This window comes from Trachurus japonicus, chromosome 12 (genome assembly GCF_045865225.1).
Source record: "Trachurus japonicus isolate A0001 chromosome 12, Traja_1.0".
Taxonomy (NCBI): domain Eukaryota; kingdom Metazoa; phylum Chordata; class Actinopteri; order Carangiformes; family Carangidae; genus Trachurus; species Trachurus japonicus.
Genome location: NC_140918.1, coordinates 22294365 through 22317530, shown reverse-complemented (window position 1 = coordinate 22317530; position 23166 = coordinate 22294365). Strand labels below are relative to the sequence as shown.

Sequence of the window (23166 nt, the reverse complement as noted above, 5' to 3'; positions counted from 1 at the left end):
CATTTTTCTTCCCTTCAGCAGAAATAGGCCAGAGATAGCCTACTGTAGTAGCCTAGGTCTTGCAGAGACAAACTCAGATCGTAATTAAACACTGTGCCACACTGTGGCCTTTATGGTTAAATCTTAAATCTTTTACCTCTCAACCTGCTGTCAATCCAAGCTTCTGTCTTGCATAGACGTCTTGTCAGGAATTTGATCCAATGTAGTGGCTCTGTAAATACACAGGGTGATGCTGTTGCTGTTATTTTGACCTCTCCTGCACCTGTAGCCACTCACAGAGGAACCAAACTCATATAACTCCAGTTTTATTGTTGTTTCAGGGCCATGATCCTATGTCATGGCTGTTATGTCAGCTGAAACAAAATAAAGATATAAAATGAGAAATAATAAAATAATCTGGAAATTAAGAAATTGGTGATTCACTATGTTGTTCATTCTGTATGAAAAAACAAACAAACAAAAAAACTTAAACAAAACATTGAATGAATTAGTAACCACCACTCCAATGTTCAAATAAGCCTCCATTTTTAACACATAGCCTATTTGAATATGAAACCAAAAAGAATATAGGCCACAGCCACTAATAAAATTAAGTTATTAAAAAACAACATTTATTCTAAAAGACATAGCCTAATGAAACAACTCAAAATTTTCCATTCCCAAAAAGTTGTAGGTGCCTTCGCCCGCTTTAGATCTGAATCGTTCATCTGTCTGCGTCACCTGTTTCAACCACCAACCTGTTCCTCTCTGCGATTGGTCAGATTACTTGAGGGAGCTCCGCCCTCCAGCGCAGCACTGTGTTTTAATTGGACACGTCAAACGCCAGTGACAGGTGTCCTGCCCCCGCCTCCCCCCAGTCTGACTGTAGCTGCCCTCAGGTTGTCGGTCAGTCTGAAAAAGCTGTGATGAGAGTTATAACAATGGCGTGGCCGCGGTGGGGGGCCGCTGCTCTCTGCCCAAGTCCGGCATCAGAAAACCACCTGTAAACATCGACGAGGAGTTTATCAGCAAGTGTTTAAAGTAATTTAACCGACGTTATAATGTAACCGGACGGAGTAAATCTCCGCTGAGAGCCTGCTTTACAAACTGTGTGAAACTATTGGATTTTCGCTGGAAGCGCTTTGCCATGTCGTTGCTGTGTGTCAGAGGTGAGTTTTTCTCTGCTTTTTGTTTCTTTGCATCGTTAAAAACTACATAGAGTGTGGGTTTTACACGCCAAACCTCTGTCCTCAATCTGATAATGTCAATGAAATCCCACAGAACGAGTTTCCTAGCAGTGGGCTCCCCCTCCACCTCCCCTGACACTAATAGCTAGAAAAGTAATCAGCACATTTGTGTTGTAGTGATTTGACGGTTAAAAAGCAACAACAGACTTTTCATAAAGGATAATGAAAGACAAGATACAGAGTTGAGATTGTTTGCCTAAGTAGGATATGACATGTTGCTGGTTATTTTATTGGAGAAACACAGCCGCATCACACCAGCTGTTTTAGCCTCACAGAGCCACCATCTGCTGATTTCTATTGACTTTGAGCTATTGCAAAAAAAACAAAAAAACTAACAGTAGCTACTGGCATGATTTAAAATAAACAGCATGATCCAAAATTGAAGTCCTATATTGAAAAATTGGTAGCATCCATCAGTTAAAAAAAATGTTATTAAAATTGTGGGTAATTCATTTTTTAGTTTATGTGGACTGATTTTTATTATTAACCAAACCACATAATGTCAGTAACCTGATACAGTGCACAAACAAGTGCAGGATACTCTGGGGAAGGTTCCAGGGTCCTTGTTCATTTTCATTTTTCTTTTCTTTTCTACACTAGTGGAGGCCCCCACGGGAATAAAATGTTTATTTTGTGGATAGGTAACCTTTCTATCCTAATCTGCAAATCTAAATAGTAATACAGCCTACATATGACTATATATATGGCTGAGATTATAACAAGATAACAATACACTTCATGACTCTAGCACCTTTCAAACCAAGGTTACAGTCACAGGCACATTTAAAGGTTAAAACTGTACTACAGCAAATCAGCATGACGTTGGTTTACCACACACGTGCACACACACTTACACGCACACACGCACATTCAAAATGTTAGAGAATCCTTCTTTGCTCGAGCATCCTTTAAAGAGGAAAAGCACATTATGCAATACCCAATTCTATGACAACAGGACCAATGTCCAGCAATTTGGTCCAGTGCTGCCAGGAGGGAAAAGAGAGATCAAGAGATGAACATGCTTCAAGCTTAAAGCAAAACTTCAGCCTTCTCTTCTTTTATTACATTTTAAACTGTGCTATAAAGTTTGGTATAGAAGATTATTTTGAGCATGTCAATAATACTAAGGCTTAGTAACATTCTCTTTCAAAGACTTGAAAAATAAATCACACATTTCACATTGAGAGAACATTCTGATCATAAAAAATGTGAAATGATGAAATGTCACACTGATTGTCAAGATTATACTGTTTCAAAGAAAGCACTATACACTGCACTATAAATCACATAGTGTCTTCACCTGTGAGTCACATAGACACCTTTCCCAGTTGGATTATCATGTGTCTCCTTGATGGCTCTGTGTCAAATTGTGTCAAACTAGTTTTTAGTTTGGTTGCATCTTTGTGATGTGCATGTGTGACTGTTCACTACTTTAAAGGGATAGTTCAACATTTTGGCAAATTGGCCCATTGCCATAATCCCTATAGTGTTAGGAGTAGGTTTGTTACCTTTAATTGTCAGTGTAAGCTGTTTTTAGAATGGCAGAGCAGAGCCGTGAGCTGCTCAGAGCTACGCTACGGAGGCTCATGGGATTTGTTGGTTTCTCTCATCAAACTCAACAAATACACAATCCGACAACTCCAAAACGCTCTCGTGGACAAGTTGTGACCTGCACATTCACCACGCTATGATAATAGCCTAATAACAGAACGTTACAAGACAGAGTTGTTTTCAAGGCAAATGCAGAGACTGCTTGCCGAAAAACTGCCCCAGACGGGAACGTACATCAGCGGTTTTGCATGGATTTACCTAGAAAACAACTCCATCTCGTAATGTTCTGTTATTATCTCATAGCATTCCAGGGTTTCCCCCAGAAAACTTGTTAAGCCCGGTGGTAGGGTGGCACCGGCGGCCCATCGGTGGGCCACCGGTGCCCAAGCGTGTTTTTCTGTGACAGGGGCCTGACCCTGACCATTGACTGATGGCAGGGCCCTGTACAGATTCATTAATGGAGCAGTAGCATTTAGAAGGCGTGATTCCATAAGGCCTTAAGATCAATGACTGGAAATTTGAAAATATTATAATTTATCATAAACATTTGTTATTATAAGACATTTATGTAACATATTTAAACACCTATAGCAGAGTCTTACAGTAAGGCACTTGAAATAGCCTACTGTTCAATCAACCACAAATTATAGCCTAAAAAACTATTTAAATAAATAACATCAACTCTTTGCATTAAAAACTAAAAAACTACTGCCTGGTGTCTCCATTGTTGAAGTGTAGCGTTATTTCTCAGATTTTTTTTTCTTTTCTCCGAGATTTTTTTATATCTGGAGTCACGTTACAGAGGCTACACATGACGTACTGTATAATACATCCATGACTGTACCACGCTCTTTTTCCGGTCAGTCGTCATGGAAACGTGACACTCACGGATCTACTGTTTAGACCAGAGAAGACAACGTGTGTGATCGCAAACGTTACGAGCTGAAAAATGAAACAATGGATCATTTTCACATCAGGTCAAAGCCCTGCGGCTCACAGGAGTCCGGAGCTCTGACGCTGCAGGGGACGACGTGCTAACAGCTAACAGCTACCAGCTACCAGCTGCAGCAGCTGACTGAGCCTCTGGAGCCGCGGCTCCGCTCACGTTAACGTTTGGACTCGGTGCGTTCCTCTCGGTCAGCTGGTGAAGCAGCGGTCTGAGGAGCAGGATGTCCGTGACGTGTCCCGTTATGCGCGACGAAGTTGTGACGTTGTCAGGTGATGAAAAAGACACCTGATCACGTGTTTATGGAGTATCAAAACTGATTTAAAAAATTAATAAACGATGCTTAGCCTGGCGGGGGGGCAAGGAAGGCCTGGCGGGCTGCCAGGCTTATAATACACTGGGGGAAACCCTGGCATTCTGAATGTGGAGTTGTTGGATTGTGTATTTGATGAGTTTGGGGGAAACCAAGAAATCCCATTAGCCTCCGTAGCGTAGCTCTGAGCAGCTTGCGGCTTGGCTCTACCGTTCTAAAATTAGCTTGCACCAACAATTAAAGGTAACAAACCTACTCCTAAAACTATAGGCACAATGACAATGGGGCAATTTGCCAAAATGTTGAACTATCCCTTTAAATTAAAGTTAATTTATGGGGACAGTCAGGGTGAAAAGCATCCTGCGTCATCACATATCAACATTGTTCAAATATCCCTCAGATCTCTCCATTGGTACCTGTTTACACAGTCAAGCCAACACCTTCTGTCATGATGTTAAATTTCTTTAGTGCTTTTCCTAAATTCAAGTCACTGTTGAGGAGTGACTGTCACAGTCCACATCTTTGTGTTACCTCCACCTCATCATTGAATTTGCTTCAACCTATCCTGATTACTGAATGTTCTGGTATGTTTGTGTGTAAACCTGCGAAACCTATAGTACGATCATTGCAGCCATTGCTATGTATATTCATTACACAACTCTCTAGCTGCTGCAGGGAGTGATTTAACAAGTAGCCAAGTAGCTTAGATGTCACAAAGAAAGCTACAAAACAACAAAAAAAGATGACACCCTCAGACAGATATCTTACTTTACTTTTACAGTTACAGCCGTTTACAGTTGTTATAGAAGATGAGGAAAATCAACAAATATTCAGAGTGAAAGAGATTCAATCAAAGATAAGTTTTCATAGAAAAACATTTTAAGTATATATATTTTTTGGGGCGGTTTTTTTTGCCTTTATTTGATAGCACAGTGAGATAGACAGGAAAGGGGGAGGCAGAGAGAGGGGGAATGTCATGCAGGAAAGGTCTGCCCGATGCGGGATTTGAACCGGGGACGCCTGCGTTGAGGACTGTAGCCTCTACATGGGGCGGCCGCCTTAACCATTGCGCCACGCACCGCCCCTAGAAAAACATTTTAAGCAATTAATCAATCATCCAATACAATGAATTGATATGTCAATTTGACACATTAATTGGTTCATTGCAGTGGATCATTGCTGCTTTAAAGTTATGTTGACATGAGCAAGTGGCAAAATGCTAATCCAGGATATCTTAAAAAACTCTGCCATTATGATACATACAAATTACAGTAATTAAAATGAACATAAGCTCAATGACTTGCAACTATAAAACTAACCTCAGGATGCTGCTGGACTTGTGCAGTGTGGCAAAAAGGTGCAGGTCATCCACAGGTGGCACAGCAGTAGCTACAGATGTGGATGGGCAAGTTTAGAGCATCACTATCACACACCTAGGAAAGAAACGGTGGGGTGATGATCTCTCTTCTTGGCAGCAGGAAGAACAACAGCATTTTAGTGTACGGAATGTAAAATAACAGGTTTAACCCCCTCTGCTCTCTCTAAAATAGAAATAAATCAAGGTATTTCTGTATAAACCCTGCAAACAATGAGCCTCTAAAATGATCTGGACATCAATGCATCAAGCTGGGAAGCAGAATCGCTCCTGGCAGGGGAAAAGGTCACAAAGAAGCAAGTCAATTCTGTCTCACTTGATTCAGAAAGTTCAGCCCAAAGTGGCTCTGGATATTCAGAGTTATTGTACTAAATGGAGCCTTTCACTGTAGAGTTTGCACAGTGTCCATTTATTGATTTAGAGTTATGGCAAATGAAAGCTGGTGGGAGTTAACGCAGCCCATGGATAAAAAGGAAAAGGGTGCTCGGACGGGGGTTGGTGATTAGCGGATGTCGTGACTCATCCCCTGATAGAACAGCTTGGCAATGTTGCTTATTGATTGCCAGTCGAGAAGCTTCATCTCCATGGCGATGTCTTTACACAACAGCTAAGTGGTTGTCCTTACAATTGGACATTTGGGAGGGCGGGTGAGGCGGGGGTTGACTTCTGTGGTGGAGCAGGACGGGGCTGCGCAGACACATGCATGCACCCCATGATGCTGAATGCAATGGAAGCGTAAAGATGTTGTTCTAGACACGTGAGCAGCACTGTGGTGATGGGATGTGAGACATGAGAGTGGTAGTTGCCTCTAGGCACAAACACATCTACTGCGGTTTCTTTGGTTTTCCAGAAAACTCTGGAGGTCTACATTAGAACTCATACTCAAGTATTGGACGGAAGCTTTTGTCTTCTTGGTTTAAGAGTTATATACTCTCTGAGCAAGTTTAGGAAGTGGTTGTGGACAGACGGGGTTGATGGCAGTATATTTCCTTTGCTATCCATCAGCCAGTGTACAGTGCATTGATGGAGCTGACAGACCATAATCTGGTCATACTGACCACTGGCCTGGGGCTGTTAGAATATAAAGATACGTGCTGTAGGGGGTAGGGATGTCACAATAATAGATTTTTTTGGTACGATTATTGTCAGAGAAATAATCACGGTACTACGATTATCACGATTATTATGCATTAAGTAATTTCACAACACCATTAATGTGTAAAATCAAATATAGTTAAAATATACATTACTAATTATAAAATATTTTAAATATCTATTAATATATAATCAATTATTAATCCACCAGGTAAAGTGTTTGAAATGTTCAAGTCATTAATTGTCATCGATACCAAATGTTTAAGTTAATTTAAATCTTTTTTTTTTAATTACAAATGACACTCTAGCATTTAAATTCCTACCAATTCAATGCTACGTTAGGTAAATGGACCAGAATCTGTGCATTTACCTTAACTTTGGAGCACATCTGCCAACACGGTTCAGACATAATCTTTTTTTGGAAAGTGACGGTATTTAGGAATCTTTACGATCAATTAATTGTGGCGTTTAATATCGCGATTAATTGTGAAAACAAGTAATTGTGACATCCCTAGTAGGGGGATGATGGATGTGGGACATTACGTTTTGTATAGCAGGAAGATTTATGTTTTATCATAAATTACACATGCCTGCAAAGTGATATTTGTTGGTTTATATATGCTATATATCAATGTAAAGCAGGGGTGTCAAACATAAGGCCTGTGGGCCAAAACCAGCCCGCCAGAGGGTTCAGTCCGGCCCTCGGGATGAATTTGTGTGAAAATTACAAAGACAGAAGAGGTATAGTATTGTTGAAATTGCACATTTTTCTCAAGAGATTTCAGGTTATTTATAATAGTTTTGTATAAAGATAGTTTATTAAAGGTATAATGTGTACTAGGAATTACCCCCATCTAACGGTGCAGTTGCATATCGGAACGATTAATTGATGTTGCATTCACGTGAAATTGGGCAGACATCAGACAGACAACACACGCTGCATGTAACAGGATAAACAAGCGTCTATGTAAACAAGTGGTCCGCCAGCACCAGGCAAAACAATACAGGCGTGACAATATGTTGTCATGGTGATGTGGTATTGTTTTACCGTCTTTCCCTGGTGGAGTAAAATTACATCCAGTTGGTTTGCCGACGGCCGTCTGCCTGACTGCACCTGAATGCAACACCAGTGCCTCCGTCCTTCCTCACACTACACAGTGGTGACAGTTTTAACAGGCCGAGCTGACAGCTCTGCTGAGTTTCTATGGTTACCTACGGTCACGCTGCTTCTCAACATAAAAAATGGCGATGCAACATGGCCGCCTCGGTTCAGTGCGCCTCCACTTATGTATTTGTAACGACTTGTAACAACTCATTCTAAGGTACCAGAAAGCTTTCATTTGTATGCGGGTGTGATTCGACTACAGTGAAATATGTATTTATGAAAGCAGTATGATTTTTGCTAATAAAAAGCCAAATAAGTTGCACACGGAGGCTTTAAAGTCCCCCTCCCGCGACCCTTTTTGGTCATTGTAAAACCAGCACGCAAGCAACCAGCATTAGCAATTAGCAAGACTGCACTGCTCTGCAAACGCGCACCCACCCTCGCCGCTCGCTGACAGCTGGACATTGTACAATTACCGATTCAGCGCGTTTAGCGTAAAACTCCACACTGGGATTCAATCCCAGACTGGAACATAGTCCTTGCTCACGGTGCAAGCTGCTCTACCAGGTGAGCTATACCTGTTATACCTTGACACCTCCACTGAGCTGTCAAGCCTTTCACCTCTGAGCCAGATGCAGAGCGGGCGGGAGCTTGTAGCACTAAGTGCCCTCCCCTGGAGTTGTGACAAGTCAGCTCCAGTCTCCCTGAAACTGCCAGTTTGCGTCTGCCATTGGTTCACAGCAATTTGAAGGCAGAAAAACTCAGAAATGCAATTTTGCACTTCCTTTTCTGCTGATATGTCCTCTAACACAAGAAAAATGCCACAGGAACATGTGAAAAGCACGAAAAACACGATTTTCATGGGAGGGGGTCTTTAACATCTTAATAATGTAGTTGTATTTTTGCACTAAAACAAAGGGAAACATTTAGTTCTTATTATTTATAGTTTTTTTAATGCTATTATTTTACTGGTCTGGCCCACGGATCAAATTGCACTGTACAGTATGTGGCCCCTGAACTAAAATGTGTTTGACACCCCTGGTCTTAAGTAATCTTTCCTAGATCAATTTATTGATTTACTAATTGTAGTGGTACTTATTATGAGAAGCCTTTTGACTGCTGGTGAACTGGGTCCATGCTTCCTACATTGGCACCTCAGTTTTATAGCCAACTCAAGTGTGTTGAGTTAGTTTCATGCATCGCCGTGTCATTTTGCACGTCACTGACTCCTCTTAACTTTGACCCTATTGAAAATGGTGATGGAGCAGGTCTTTGTCACACCGAGACTGCATCGACACCATGTGTTTCTGATGCTTGGTTGATGATGTTGCCCGTGTAGCAGGATGAGTCGGTGAGGAGGAGGAGGTATTAGAAGAAAAATCATTTTCACAAAGGATGAGACGTAGAGGCCGCGCAGGACCAAACATTGTGGAAATGCGGGCAGAGTCGTTGAGTGCAGCGAGCAGCAGAGTAGTGGAATTATGGGAGAAAGAGGCAGAGTGAGACCGAGAGAGTGCTTAGAGATTGTGGCAGTAATCCCCTGGCCATCTGTTGCTCTGTCTCTCTCTCTCTCTCTCTCTCTCTCTCTCTCTCTCTCTCTCTCTCTCCCTCCCTCCCTCCCTCCCTCCCTCCCTCTTACAGTGGCTCCACCTGATCTGATCCAGCAGCAGCTCAAAGCGGAAGTACACCAATGCCAGCAACAGTTGTACCCTGGGTGTCACTTCCTGTTCCTACTACAGTATCCTACTTTCTGCCTGACCTCCCAGTCATTATTTGCTTAAAGGGATAGTTCACCCAAAATTCAAATTCCACCCATTATCTACTCACCCTCATGTCAACTAAGAGCTGTGAGAATTTTCAGAATCCTCCGTGCCTTCTCTGAATTACAGGGGGGTCCGCGCAGCAGTATTTGTCCATATAATGGTTGTCAATGGATACCAACTTTCTTTGTCCAAAAAGACACACCAAAAAACATCCAAATACCTCCATACTGCTCGTCTGTAATGTCCCTCTTGTATTGAAGCCCCGACATGAGAAATTGTTAAATTGCTAATCGCTTTTTGCAAAGGGCTCTAATGTTTCTCTGCCAGCTTTGAACAGGGTACATTTGATTCCAAAGATTGTAAGTACCTGAAAGATGAATACATGAAAAACCCACCCTTCTTCCTTCGAGATAAATAAAGTATTTATCTAGCCTATCTATAAAGGCACCATGTACCTTTTGTTGTGATTTTGGTATCATTTGATGATTAAGTTCTGTTTTAGTATAAACAAATCTCTGGAGTCAATAGAGCTGCATAGATTTGAATCAGAGGAGAAAGAAATCTGCAGCTATTTTAAAATTGCTTCCCCCTTTCCCTTGTTATTATAGGGTTAGGGTTATTATTGTAATAGATATGGTGTTTTAGACTAATGCCAAATAACACAAGGAAATAACAGACTGTACTGGAAGAACTATAAAGGAAATTTTCAATACTCAATTTTCTAGACAGACCAGTTTAATGGGAAAAGGTATGACAGATGAATAATGAAGGAAACGTCTAGGGCTGACCCGATTATCATATTTTGATAATCGAAGCTTCGTGGACATAAAATCGACTTTAATCGAAGCTTCGATGGCCGAGGGGTGCGCGATCGTAACGTCTGTTCTAACGTCTGTTCTAATCTAAGTAGTCAGATGGTTAACTAGGAATGAAGTTATGGAGATTTCAAAATAAACACTTCCTGGGTTGTATCTGTGTGGAAGTTTAGCAGTCAGCCTAAAATCTAACACCTTTTTGTGAAGGGGTGTATGTGTGAGCCGGCAGCCCTTTCTCACAGATGACATTTTGACTTGTTATAGCAGAAAAGGCACAGCCCTGCATCCAGCCCTGCCTGAGCTAAATGACCCCTCTAAAGCCACAGAGGGCTCAGGGCAGAAAATGATAAGCATCAGTTTCCACAATAATGGTCCCCTGGTTTATTGCCCTCTGCTCTGTGTGTCACATCCCTAAATAACATCATGCAAATTAGGACATAAGGCCACTGTGCCAGCTCATTTGCGCCACCAACAAAGAGATAGGCCCACAGCTGAAAAGGCTTAGTGGAAAACCTAAAAAAGAAAAGAGGAAATATTCACAATGCCGGTCCACATTTCCATTGCTCCCTTTCCGCTTCACATCAAACTATGTGTGAGACAGGAAGTGCTTCAGTGAAGAGTGAAAATGTGATAAGAAAGTTCCCATTTCCTCCATTGTTAGTCAAAGAAAACACTGTAAAACCACTTTCACTTTTTATCAGTTTTAAATTCAGTCTCATTAAAAATTCAGTGCACTGAGCTGCATTTGTTTACAGGCAAACATTTTGAAAGGAAAACAAATAGATCAGTTTCTACTTGTACATAGTTGTTTCAGTGTGTCCAGGGATGTGAGATGTTGCATGGAAAATATGAAAGTGTCATTTGTGCCTCCATCATCCCGTCCTGCCCATCTGCCATCAGAGGCTCCAGAGGTTTAGTAGGTTACATGCCTGAGCACATAACTCTGCCACAGCAATCACAATTAATCCCCTCCAAAGCGCTTCACAATCCCATAAACGTTATTGTATAGATGCATCAAGGGGCTAAAGATGGTGGGTCTAAAAATAAACCAAATTACACCAGCACGCCTTTTCCCCTCCTTTAAATAAGTGCTTTGAGGTTTTTGGAAATGGTTGCTCTTACGGGACGTTTTTTTTTTTCTTTTTGCTTGCTTTATTTATTTATTTATTTATTTGGTCGTGTTAATACACATCTGCCCCGGTCCACTTTTGCCATTGTTTTTTGTGTGTTTGTTTCCCAGCTGCTGTGTCATACAGCTGTCTGGGCTTATGTTTCTTGATTATATTAAGATTTGTGAATTGTGAAATGGAAAAAAAAAAAGTATTTGTCAGCTCTGACAAAATGTAGGTGTTGGTCAGTATGTTTATTTTTCGCCAAGTCATATTTGCGTCAGTACAACTTTATACAATACACAGAAGTTTTTTCAACACCCAGTCTGTCATTTGTGTATATATACACAAACATCCCAACACAATTTTGTTACACGTTTGAACAAATTGCAAATATAACAAACATAAATGGTTGTATACTCTCAAGCAGTTTATTATTGTTTAAAGATGAGCTCTGCTTGTAAGAATGAGTTTTGTATCAGGGGATCTAATTATAGTAATTATACGGTAATAGTTGTTATTATGGAAAAGGAATAGGTACTAGAGAAATGGAAATGATTTCTTTTTCCCACTGAGTGGGTGATGCGTATAGTCAACACAAACATTGTGTATTTTTGTCTCCTAATAACATTTTGAGCCAAAGCTGTCCTCCAAAACAAATACCTCATCTATTTTAATCAAGCTGCATGTTGAGTGTTGTTGCTCTCGCAGGCGACAGCAACGTAAGGCTGCTGTTGAGGTGTCACGAGTGGTCAGCTCACGCATCGCTTCTCTGCATATCAATGAATTTGTCAGGCCTCAGTAATATGAGATCCTGTCTATTTGTCATTACTCACGCACGTCTGAGTGTGTTTGCAGCATGGATGTATTATATTAACGGTTTGCAGCGTAATAGCTTGTTTTCAGTCACGTGGTTATGATGACGCGAAGGGGGCGGGGCGATGTCAGATGGAGGGCAGGAAGTGGAGAGCGGTGCCTGAAAATAATGGAAAGCGAGTACTCCGAAGCTTTTGGTCGAGCCTGCACGTAGCAGGTATCACCAAAAATTAGAGAAATATATCGGATACGATCCATACAACCTTAAATCGGGAGAAAGGAAGCAGTGAAACACACCGCCTCGACCAGAGCGATTGATATAACAGAGTGGCGACACTCTCATAGGACTCCCATAGAAATACCGAGTAATTTTAAGTCATAAAGTGGTAATAATCTTTGCCATGTACAGTAACCATGTCGATTTAACAAAATAAAATGTATTAGACTGATCGGTTCATTGTAAAACATTTATTCATTTACGTAAATGTGGTGATTTCAGTCCTTAGCCCAGAAGCAGCCCTGCTCACTTTTCATTCAAACAAACTAATGCCACTGCCACAGTTAAATTTCATCAATGAGACCAGCATTAATCTCAGCGGTAAACCTCTAAAAGCATTGCGGATACGTTACTTGGCTCGTTTCCTCCTCCGGGAGGAGGACGGTCGGCCCCGGCAGCTCAGTAGAGCGGCTGCTGCTGCTGTGACAGCCGCTGCCCTGGTCCCCGGTCGGGGCTCACACAGACTCTGCACTTCTCCCAAAACAGACATCGGAGCAAATTCCCCAGTGTTATAAACTGACCACAGACTCTGGATTAAACGGTGACGTGTTAACAGCGCTAAAGCCACAATTAAAACAGTTTTTAGCAGCTTTACTGGCTGTAAACTGCATGCTAATTTCTGTTAGCCTGTCTATGGTGTTTTACATATACGTTAGCATTAAGCTAGCGGGCTTTATATGCTTAGTTGTGACACTGGCTGTGTGTGTTTTGAACGTTGTTTCAAACTATGTGGGTTTGGCTGAATATCGTTGAAGCTTAAGGGGCCGTGTCCACCGGACGCGCTTTCAGCTCTGACAGCGCTCTCAGCGCTGCTTTCCCAGCGCTTAGCGCGCTCTCTCTCCCTCGTCAGAATGCCGCTGTTGCTAGGTTACAAAACGAGTCCTCTGACACTTCCGTGTTCCGGCCTTGTTTAATGTAAACACTACAACGAGTGTCAGAAATACACAATAGCATTAGCAGCAGCTTTTGACATGGACCCTGAGGTCGGCCTACCTTCAATACAAGTGTGGGTCATGATATAAACCGAGCCACGTCTCCGGTTGTGTTGCTGTCGGTAACGTAAGTCCCGCCCCTTCTTGATTCTGATTGGTCAGTGCGGTGAAAAGTGACATTGACGAGCGTAGCGCTGTTCTAAAAGTTGAACAGATTTCAACTCGAAGCGCTCTGAGCGCCGCGACAAAAAGAAGCAAGCGCCGAGGGCGTTTTACCGCCGAGGGCGCTGAGCGCTGTGAGCGCCCAACTCAATAGGGTTTGAATGTAAAATAGACGCCCAGAGCGCTGAAAACGCGTCTGGTGGACACAGCCCCTAAATATATATTGCCGCTTAATATATGGCTTTACTCCTCTTTCTATGTGCCATTTTTACTGTAGAACAGGCTAGGACACCGTTTGTTTACTATGGTCACTTCGTCCCTCCCACACACCGTTTTACGGTCCGTTGTTGAAATTTGAGTCCTTTATGTGTTACTACCTTAGGAACTCTCAAGTAACTTTTTTGATTTTCCCGGTTTGACCGTTTTGAACAGCTGTAGACAGCGCAGACAGTAGGCATTTTCCTATTGTTTTCCTGCGGGCAAAACACTTCCTGCCCTCCATCTGCAGTCGTGACGTTCCACGTGACGTCATCTGAAAACCACCTGTTTTTCTCACCAAGCATGACGTCATGACGCTAATCGCTGTTGTTGTTTTTGTTTCCACAGTGAAGAAAGCCAAGCTCCAAGGGCCTCCAGGTGAGTACTTCTGTATTCTGCAGTCTGATTATACACTCCAGATGTTTCACCTTATCCACACTTTTTAACTCATTGAGTGCCAGCCCTTTTATAAAATGGTCAGTGCCATGTGCCAGCGTTTTGGGGCATTTTGAGTAATATTTCAAGACCCATAGAATATTTTGTACTATGACTCTGAAAACACCAAACAACTCAAAGGAAAGAGGAGACTCTCTATTTAACTAGGGAAAAAACATTTGTTTGTACCTTGTTCCATCCTTGATTTATCTTAAGTTGAATAGAGCCTGGTTGCCCCAAAAAGGCCACTTTTTTTCTAGAAAGCTGAGAAAAATGCATTTTTGTAAAAGAGAGTCTCTCAAGAAAAACAGTGATTTATCCGTTTTAATTTTGGCTTCAAAAACATGTAAGACATCTGAAAAATTAATTTCACATGTTTTTTCATTAACCCCCCCCCCCAAAAAAAAAACAAACAAAAACAACAACAACTAAAATACAACAAGTACGAACAGTTGCTGCCCCCTCACCCTCTGCAACTGGTGAAACTGACTCTGCTTTCGCTTCGGCATTTTGGTGCTGATCATCTAGATGAGTTTACCTTTCCTGCCTCCTCTGATCACTTCATGCTGGAGCTATGCTAATAGCATCCGTGGCTAAAATTTCCTCCAGCTACACGTTACACTTGTTCCAGGCTCTGCCCGTCGTTTTTCTCTAGAAATAGAAACTTTTTCCAACTTTTTTATCTCCGTACCGATCGCGCTCGTCTTCTCCTTCTTCTTCACTTCTTGCTCTGATCTACAGTCTTCTTCGTTCTACACATCCCAGAAACCCCAAAATTACTCACAGTGGGTCTCATTCATGAAACGTGAGCAGCACGGATTTGCGTGTAAACCCTGAGCAGCGCAAATTTACGTGGATTTCCGCATTCATCAATCTTTTAGTAGTGCTGATTTTTTTGTAGCTACTCACAAAATCTACACCTGCTCCGGACTGTGTGTAGCGCTTGTGTAAATGGAGGAATGCAAATAAATACTGCTTGTCACTGTTGAAAATTACAATTTTAATCCGTATTACTCTCTCTCATGTTCAAAATACGCCGACGCCTTTGAAACACGTAATTTAAACATGACAAACAATTAGAAATATTTGGAGAGAGAGACGTTTTAGGGATCGGACACGCACAAACACGTCAAGGCTCCATCTAATGATGATAATAATCTGACATAAAACCGGAAAAAACTTTTTTGTGTTGCTACACGCTCGGTGGACGCACACTTCACCCTGCGCAGCAGCGCAGTCGGCACCGGTTTGGATGGAGCTGTGACAGACGGCTGGTGCTTCTGTAACAATATAACCTGTTACCTGCCTATATAACTTCATGTGTTGATACAACCATGCTCCTCTACAGCTGAGGCTGTGAAGAGCCTCCCCTTCCCGTCGCTGCTGTAGCTCTGGAGTTGTGTGTATTTTTTTTTTTTTTTTTTCATGTTTCATATCGAACTATTCTGGCTTTACTTCTTAAACGGTTCTTTAATCAACCAAGGATAGGCCTACTTAATTCACTAAATCTGTTTCTTCCCTCCAGCCTTTGACCTGTCCCAGTCACACCACTACTAACAGAAGAGAATTAAATATTTTTTCTGGACTCCACTTCACCCAAAATGACTTCGATCCGTGATCTCTCTTTTTTTCTCTCTCTCCCTCTTTCCTCGTTTGCGTCATGGCCGCAGGTGAACAGGATGCACCTACCTCCTAATATGGTGGTCAGGATCTCCTTATATGGCTATTCATGTATGGAGATCTATGCTAATTGCTGATCACCGGGGGCGTGTTGTTAGTTTACGATGGGTTGGCATTCATGAAGTTACACACGTGTTTACGATCAAATCTGAGTTTACCGCACCGTTCATGAATCCGGAGTAGAGTTTTAGTAGAGTGAGCTTTTATGTGCAAATCTACACACAAATTTACTCATGTTTCATGAATGAGACCCAGTGTGCGCGAAAGCATCCCCATTTACCAGCCGCAGAAAAGTGCGTTTGACGTCTATGGACGTCATTGGCACTCAAGCGTTGGATTTTGATTGACGTCCATGTCAATGGCATTCAATGAGTTAACATACTGCATATTGAAGTGAGATAATCTGCAACAACCTGTAGGAGAATCCCCCAATAATTTAATTGTTGTTGGAACTGTGCCACACCCTCCTCATCTCATGTAGGTTAATCACTCAGAATCTGGCATGTCACCGACAGCTAGCTTTGATCTTGCATTATGTAATCCCGTGTCCTTCCACACAGAGCCCGTGCACAGGTGAGCTCAGATCGGTGGCTGCTAAATCCAAATCCGCGCTCTCCACCTGGGCAAATCCCACTAGTGTTCAGCCTCACGCCTGCCTCTAAGCCCTGTGACGTTTCTGTCGGCATCAGCAGGCATCAGCAGCACTGACACAAAGTCACCACAGCACTGGATCCTCCGCTGACCCCTCGGGAACTCACTTATCCAGCACGTCTCTACATTTGTTTAGCATGAGTTTGTGTTTTAGTCCATCATGTTTGGGGAGACACGGTGACCTTGTGAGGTGCTTGTAAGATTCCTGACCTGTCTGTGCCCTTTCCACCTCACCTGTCCCAGAGCAAACATCAGGGACGGTTGGGTTAAGCCTGTGTGGTCAACCTCAGGGGAAATTTAAACTTCAACCTGCTTTTCTGTGCCACAGGCCAAGACGGGATTTGTCAGGACTCAGGCACAGTCCTTCAAGAGATTTAGAGCACCAGTGTTGTTGTTGTTGTTGTTGGTACTGTAAATGATACCGTCTTAAGGCAATTGGTGAAAATAAATATACTTGAGATTAAGTCAGGTCACAAAACATCTGGTCATCTTAACTGTATACTGTAGCTCCATGCAAAAAAGGGAATAGATGATGGAATAGTAATATTCTTCTTTGTCCATCTTAAACCATGTTGTGAAGATTTTTTTTTTTTTGAGGCACTCACATGCCTCACTATCCATTTATGCTGCATATACCATCAGCTGTGCATCAAAGCTGCACAATCTGCTGTGTAGATCAGCACTTAATCTTCTCTTGACTTATAGGAAAGACATGTTGAGATCCTTGACGAATCTTTTTCATTTTCTTTTTTTTCTCTTCACCATTATATCACAGTTCTTCCCGCACATCCCTGGGAATTCAAGGAAATACCACGCCTGCTGTCTGTTTATTCAGGTTCCAGGAATGAAGTACTCGACATGTCACAGCTTTTTTTATTAGCTCGTGAACCCTGTCTCGCCCTGCGAAGGAAGATGTGTGACTTGTTGGAAGAACCCTCAAAGTTTACATAAGGCCGGTCTAGGATGTGTGTTTGTGCTGCGCTTTGACCACACCTTCAGACGAGGAGTTATTACGTTGGCCTTGCTTTGCAGGCCTTACATCAAGTTGTTTCCGTCCATGTAAAAGTGAAGGTGACCTTGGATGGGCCAGTGGCCAGCTGTCTTTCTTTCCACTGATTGCCACAGGAAACTAGGGCTTGATAAGAGAGCTGTGTGTCGCTGGATTTGTTTGTGTGTTTTCATTCTCTACATGTACGCTTCCTATGACTTTTGTATCTCTCAGTGGTATTTTATTTTTCTGAAGGCTGTTTTAAGATGCTCAAAATGCACTCTGACTTCTCATGAGGTGGTCCCATCAATGGTGGAAAACTCCTCCAATAGATTTACGTTCCATGCAACATTGATGAGTGGTCTGAATTTAAAATGTCAGCTTTCCAACTGCCTGCGTTTCCCTGACTAATTCATCGAAGAAAAAAACAACTCCTCATCGGTCAATAATGGATGAAGACGCTGAGGGCTCAGGGTGCACATGGTCCACAGGCAGGGACAGTGAGTACTGACAGGACACCATGGCTGTGTCGTCCCACTTCATCTGATTCCTCCACTGACAGGTGTGCTCGGTGTGTGTGTGCGTGTATGTTTGTGTACATAATGGACACACAGAGAGAGAGAGAGAGAGCATGACACACATTGTGTGACATAATGAATTTTAAGTTGTTGGAACCAGTTCTCCACGTGCGGAAGAAGAGCCTATGATTTAGTTGAAAATTTCACAGTATCATTTCAGACTTCAGAAGTACAAATGTCCACATTTTAGTGTGCTTGCATAATCCTGGCCAATAGATAATGAACAAATGAGCACATCGTGTTTAAATTATGTAGCTCACAGTTTTTGCCAAAATTAATTCTAGTTTTCATCTTTTTTTCTAATAAAAGGTAGACATATTTGTCTCTTCAACTCTATAAAACTACATTTAAGGGATATTCAACAAAAATGTTAAAGATTGACCAATACTGGATTAAGATTTAGATTTAGGCCAGAACATGGGAGTTAAAATAAAAAAATAAAAAATAAAATAAAAAAGTCCTGTGTCCCTTATACCATCAAATAACAAATACTGTGTTTTGTATACAGTCAATCTATACTTTGTTTTGTTTGTTTGTTATTTTTAAAGGGAATATTGCCAATAACTTGTCATCATATTCAGATGATTCTCAAACACTGATACCGGCTCTGGTCTCATAAATCCATTATCAGTAATGTGCACGCACAGTCGGTGTGCGTGCACATAGTTTGTGTTATTCCAGCTTGTTGCTGCTGCTTCCTCTTCAACAGTGCAGATTGTATCAGCCACAGCAGACAGCGCCCGCTGTAAAAGGCCCACAACCACTAAGTGGCTCTTATCTAATCCAACATCCTCTTCCCTTATCTCATCTCTTCTATTCATGGGAGGCGGCCCAAGTGTGGCACAAAGCATGGCCTATCTAATTAGCGAAAGGCTTGAGCATCCCCCAGGCTCCTTTATAACAATACCTGTGTTTTGTTGCTACTGTTCTCCAGAGACACTCATTAGGCCTGTGTCTTCTTGTCACTCGTGGTGCTCGTAGGTTGGACGATTGCTTTCAGATCGCTGGGTGTATTTTGTTTTGCGGCCCTAATTAAATTCTTAATGTTTATTTACGTTGCGTGCCACTGGAATGTTGTAAGAATCCAGCTGTGTCAACTGTTTACTGTCGCATTGTGTCAAGAGTAGCATTTACTTATCTGGCTGCTGTGTTAAAGGCTATGCCCAGAGTAAATGTTTCAATATGTTGCTGCGGTAACCATGAAAATCTTTGTTTAGCGTGGTCAGGTGATCAGTCTACAAAAGAGCAGCTGATGTTCTGCTTTTATTTCCCAGAGACCAAAAGTGTGTGTGTGTGTGTGTGTGTGTGTGTGTGTGGTGGGGGGGGGGGGCTCTACTGTGTGTAAGTGCATAGAGGTCAACACTCAGGATTAGCCCCAGATATTGTAGGATGGTTCTCCTTTTCCCAAAACACACAGGCCAGGCTTATACCCTATTGTGGGCCACATAACACATTCACTATTTAGATATTTTCTCTCCTAATGGAGGTTGTATGTTTTTTTTTTTAGTTTACCAGCCTCGAAGCAACAATCGTACTTTTAGTCTCAACAGGCTGTCTGCAGCAGTGGAAAGCAAGCCTCCTGTTTTTATGTTTATTGCTGTCACTTCTTCTGTTGTACTGAGATTAAGATGCTAATTAGCTAGCTGTGGTCTGGTCAATTTGTGTTGTCATTTTCTCATACTGAGTCTATGTAGTCTTCACTCTGCCCTAAAGAAGTTAGTAAGCACCACTCGGAGGATGTATTAGGCTATAACCTCTTGTTTTATCAATACAACAATAGCAGATGCTATATAGCAATAGACAAACATAGGCCTACAAATATCTCCTTTAAAGGGATAGTTCTACATTTTGGCAAATTTGCCTATTTCCATATTTCCGATAGTCATAGGGGTAGGTTCATTACCTTTAATTATCTGTGCATGTTGTGCTGAGATCTGCGGGGCAGAGACGCAAGCTGCTCAGCGAACACACCTCCATTTACCTCCTTGTGTTTGCTGAGCAGCTCGCATCTCTGAACAACATGCACTGATAATTCAACCTACACCTAATAGGGATTATGGCAATAGCAAATTTGCCAAAATGTTGAACTATCCTATATGTTTTCTTACATCCACTAATTTTACAGTGCCATGGAAAAATACATCACTGTAAAAAAAACAAAAAAACAAAATGTCTCAGCTCATATCACCCTAATACAGTCAGATTTGTATCCATATTGCCTGCTTATTGTCGTTCAGAGAGCCTCTCCTCAAGATTTTTCACTCAATTCAATCCAAGCCTCTTATACAGTAGCTGCTCTTGTGCTCAGGTAAAGGTCAGATGTGTGGGGGCTAGTAACTACCATAGCAAACCTCAGCACATGAGCAGGCACGAGTTTGGCACTTCTTCAGCCGACCGCGGGAAATGAAAAGTGCTGGTTGTGTTACGGGCTGTCTAATCCCCTTCCAAACCCCCCGCTCACCCCTACAGGCGTTGACAGCTGGTGCAGATGGTTGTTGTGACTCTGTCGTGCGGTACGACTGGCTGAGAGGGGGCTGATGGAGATCGCTGGGTGTGAAAGTTGTCTACGGGGACAGACAGATCTGAAGGCATCGGAATCCATGTCACAAGAAAGGCATCTTTTTTTCCACCAAAAATGATCAGCTGTCACATTTGGTCTCATTTTATGGATCTCACGGTTTCAGCATGGAAATCACCACACATCATCTTTGACCCTTTTGAAATTCCTGATGGTATCAGGGTTGACAGAGACCTTTTCTGCAGTAGTAGCAGGTCAGGAGAGACCTCCACTTCATTACATCATCAGTGGGCCTGCTTCCTCTGTAAATGCAATACCTTTAAACAAATTATAAAGAGTGGGATCATGAGAAACTGTATTTACATTGCAGGAAAGACACACCAGGCATGTGGAATCCTTTAGTTGTATCTGCTATGTGAGGTTGGCGCTCATTGGAGATTAACGGGGTCAGTTTGCTGCCCCGGCCTGGCCTGGCCTGGCTTGGCTTGGCTTGGCTCAACAGGGGAGGAGGGGTTTATCTGCTTTCACTCTCACTTGAGCTCCTGATGTATTTTGCTCCCACACAAAGCCAAAGTAGCACCAGGTCTGGTCAGTGTTACCTGTTAAACACCAGATCTGCTGCCTGCCTCTTTTTTCATTTCTTTTGTCACCTATTTCAATATGTAACACCCATGAAAAAATGTGTGTATGGGTGTCTGTGAACCAGCAGACTGCTGTACATGTTAAAGGGATTGTTCAACCAAAATTGAAATTTCACTCATTATCTACTCCCCCTCATGTGGACTAAGGGCTGGGAGAAGTTTCAGAGTCCTCCGTGGCTTCTCTGAGTTACAGGGGGTCTCGGCGTAGCAGTGCATGTCCATATAACGGTTGCAAATGGATACCAACTGTCTTCGTAACAAAAAGACACACCAAAAAACATCCAAATACCTCCATGCTGCTCGTATGTAATGTCCGTCTTGTATTGAAGCCCAGAAATGCGAAATTGTTCTGAAAAAAAATTAAATAAGTCTATATTTCACGCTCGTTTGTAGCGGAAGCTCCTCTTCCCGGTATGCCAAATTTTAAGACAGTTGGTATCCATTTGCAACCGTTATATTGACATGCACTGCTACGCCGAGACCCCCTGTAACTCAGAGAAGCCACGGAGGACTGTGAAACTTCTCCCAGCCCTTAGTCCACATGAGGGGGAGGAGATAATGAGTGAAATTTCAATTTTGGGTGAACTATCCCTTTAAAACACTGGACAAATTCAATCTTTTCTGCTCATTTACTCCTGAATGTTTTTTTGTAACAGTGATACATAATGCTCTCCCTAACATAACCCCTCTGTGCTCCCAGTGCATTGCTATCATCCATCTATAATTTACACTATAATCTTTCTTTCCTTTGTTTCAGACAAATTCAACACCTACGTAACGCTGAAGGTGCAGAATGTCAAAAGTACAACCATCACAGTGCGGGGGGACCAGCCTTGCTGGGAGCAGGATTTCATGTTGTAAGTTATGAAACACAGACACACAGGGTCAGACTTGATTGCAAGAATTATTGTAAATTACATTTTAATAATTTTAATTCCCAACTATCATAAATGAAAGTCCATTATACAGTACACAAAAGAACAGTTGATACAAGACAGCCAGGATGTTTATGACTCTATGACAACACAGTTTATGCTTCAGTGAAATTTTACCTCATGATCCATTCACCCAGAACAACCATCTTGGCAGTTTATCTTAAAAGATATTAATCTACAATATGAGAGACAGCACATGATGCATCCATCTGTTACAGGTATGCACACTGACATTTTCCCACCTCATTCTTGGAATTACTGGAAAGGTGTCTGTTTTTCAGGTTCTGCGACTCCTCCTATACGATAGCAGCTTGTACAGCAGCCACTGTTCATTTCCTCCCTGTAATTCATTGGTTTAATTTCCTTGTTTCGCTTTCACTGTGAAAGGTATCTATGGCGATGGGAGAGACAGCACGTTGGTGCATGTGTGTCATTGTTTGTCTTTTGTAAACTCCCTCATTGCAACGGTGTTTGTTTTTCCAGACCTTCATCCTTCTACTGTCCATTAATGATGTGTCAGCTCGGTGTAATTCAACGTAAACCGTAATCATTCATCAGGGTTTCCAGCAAGTGCTCAGCACCACCTGTTACAACCAAATGTGTTAATGTAACACCAGGAGATGATGACTCGGCTCAAGTCAAATCCAAAGGGAAGGCAATTCTATATTGAAGGGACAACGATGAGTTTTGGAAAAGCGAAACGTTTTCACACTACATTTATGAGTTTTCATTCATCAAGAATTAAAGTCAGAGGTTCAAAGACGATCACATACCGTCGTAGTTCTGACCATAAGCGGCGATTCAACGGCGTTATTCTCATGAGTCACCACGAAACCGAAAGTAAGGAAACGCTGGTCGGCTCGACCAGCATTTCCGCCACCACTAATAATAACAAAATAACGATAGAGACAGAACGATATATTTATCGAAAATGGAGCCATTAACAAGTGTGGGTAACGTAGATTCATCCACATTAACGTGAGACTTTTTTATTGTT

The 23166-nt window shown here is 42.1% G+C and overlaps 1 protein-coding gene across 10 annotated transcripts in view; it reads left to right on the top strand.

The window, feature by feature from the left end:
- The first annotated feature begins 868 nt into the window (after positions 1–868).
- Positions 869–23166, top strand: part of LOC146977541 (protein unc-13 homolog B-like) — a 71002-nt gene continuing 48704 nt past the window's right edge. For 7 of the 10 annotated variants that reach the window (XM_085793848.1, XM_085793855.1, XM_085793852.1 and 4 more), the window contains exons 1-3: positions 902–1148; positions 14092–14121; positions 21992–22091. In XM_085793848.1, the coding sequence (XP_085649974.1) occupies positions 1127–1148; positions 14092–14121; positions 21992–22091 (152 nt within the window). In that variant the 5' untranslated portion in view covers positions 902–1126. Of the gene's footprint in view, positions 1149–14091; positions 14122–21991; positions 22092–23166 lie in introns of all 10 variants that reach the window. The other 3 variants (XM_085793854.1, XM_085793853.1, XM_085793856.1) reach the window with 2 other exon arrangements.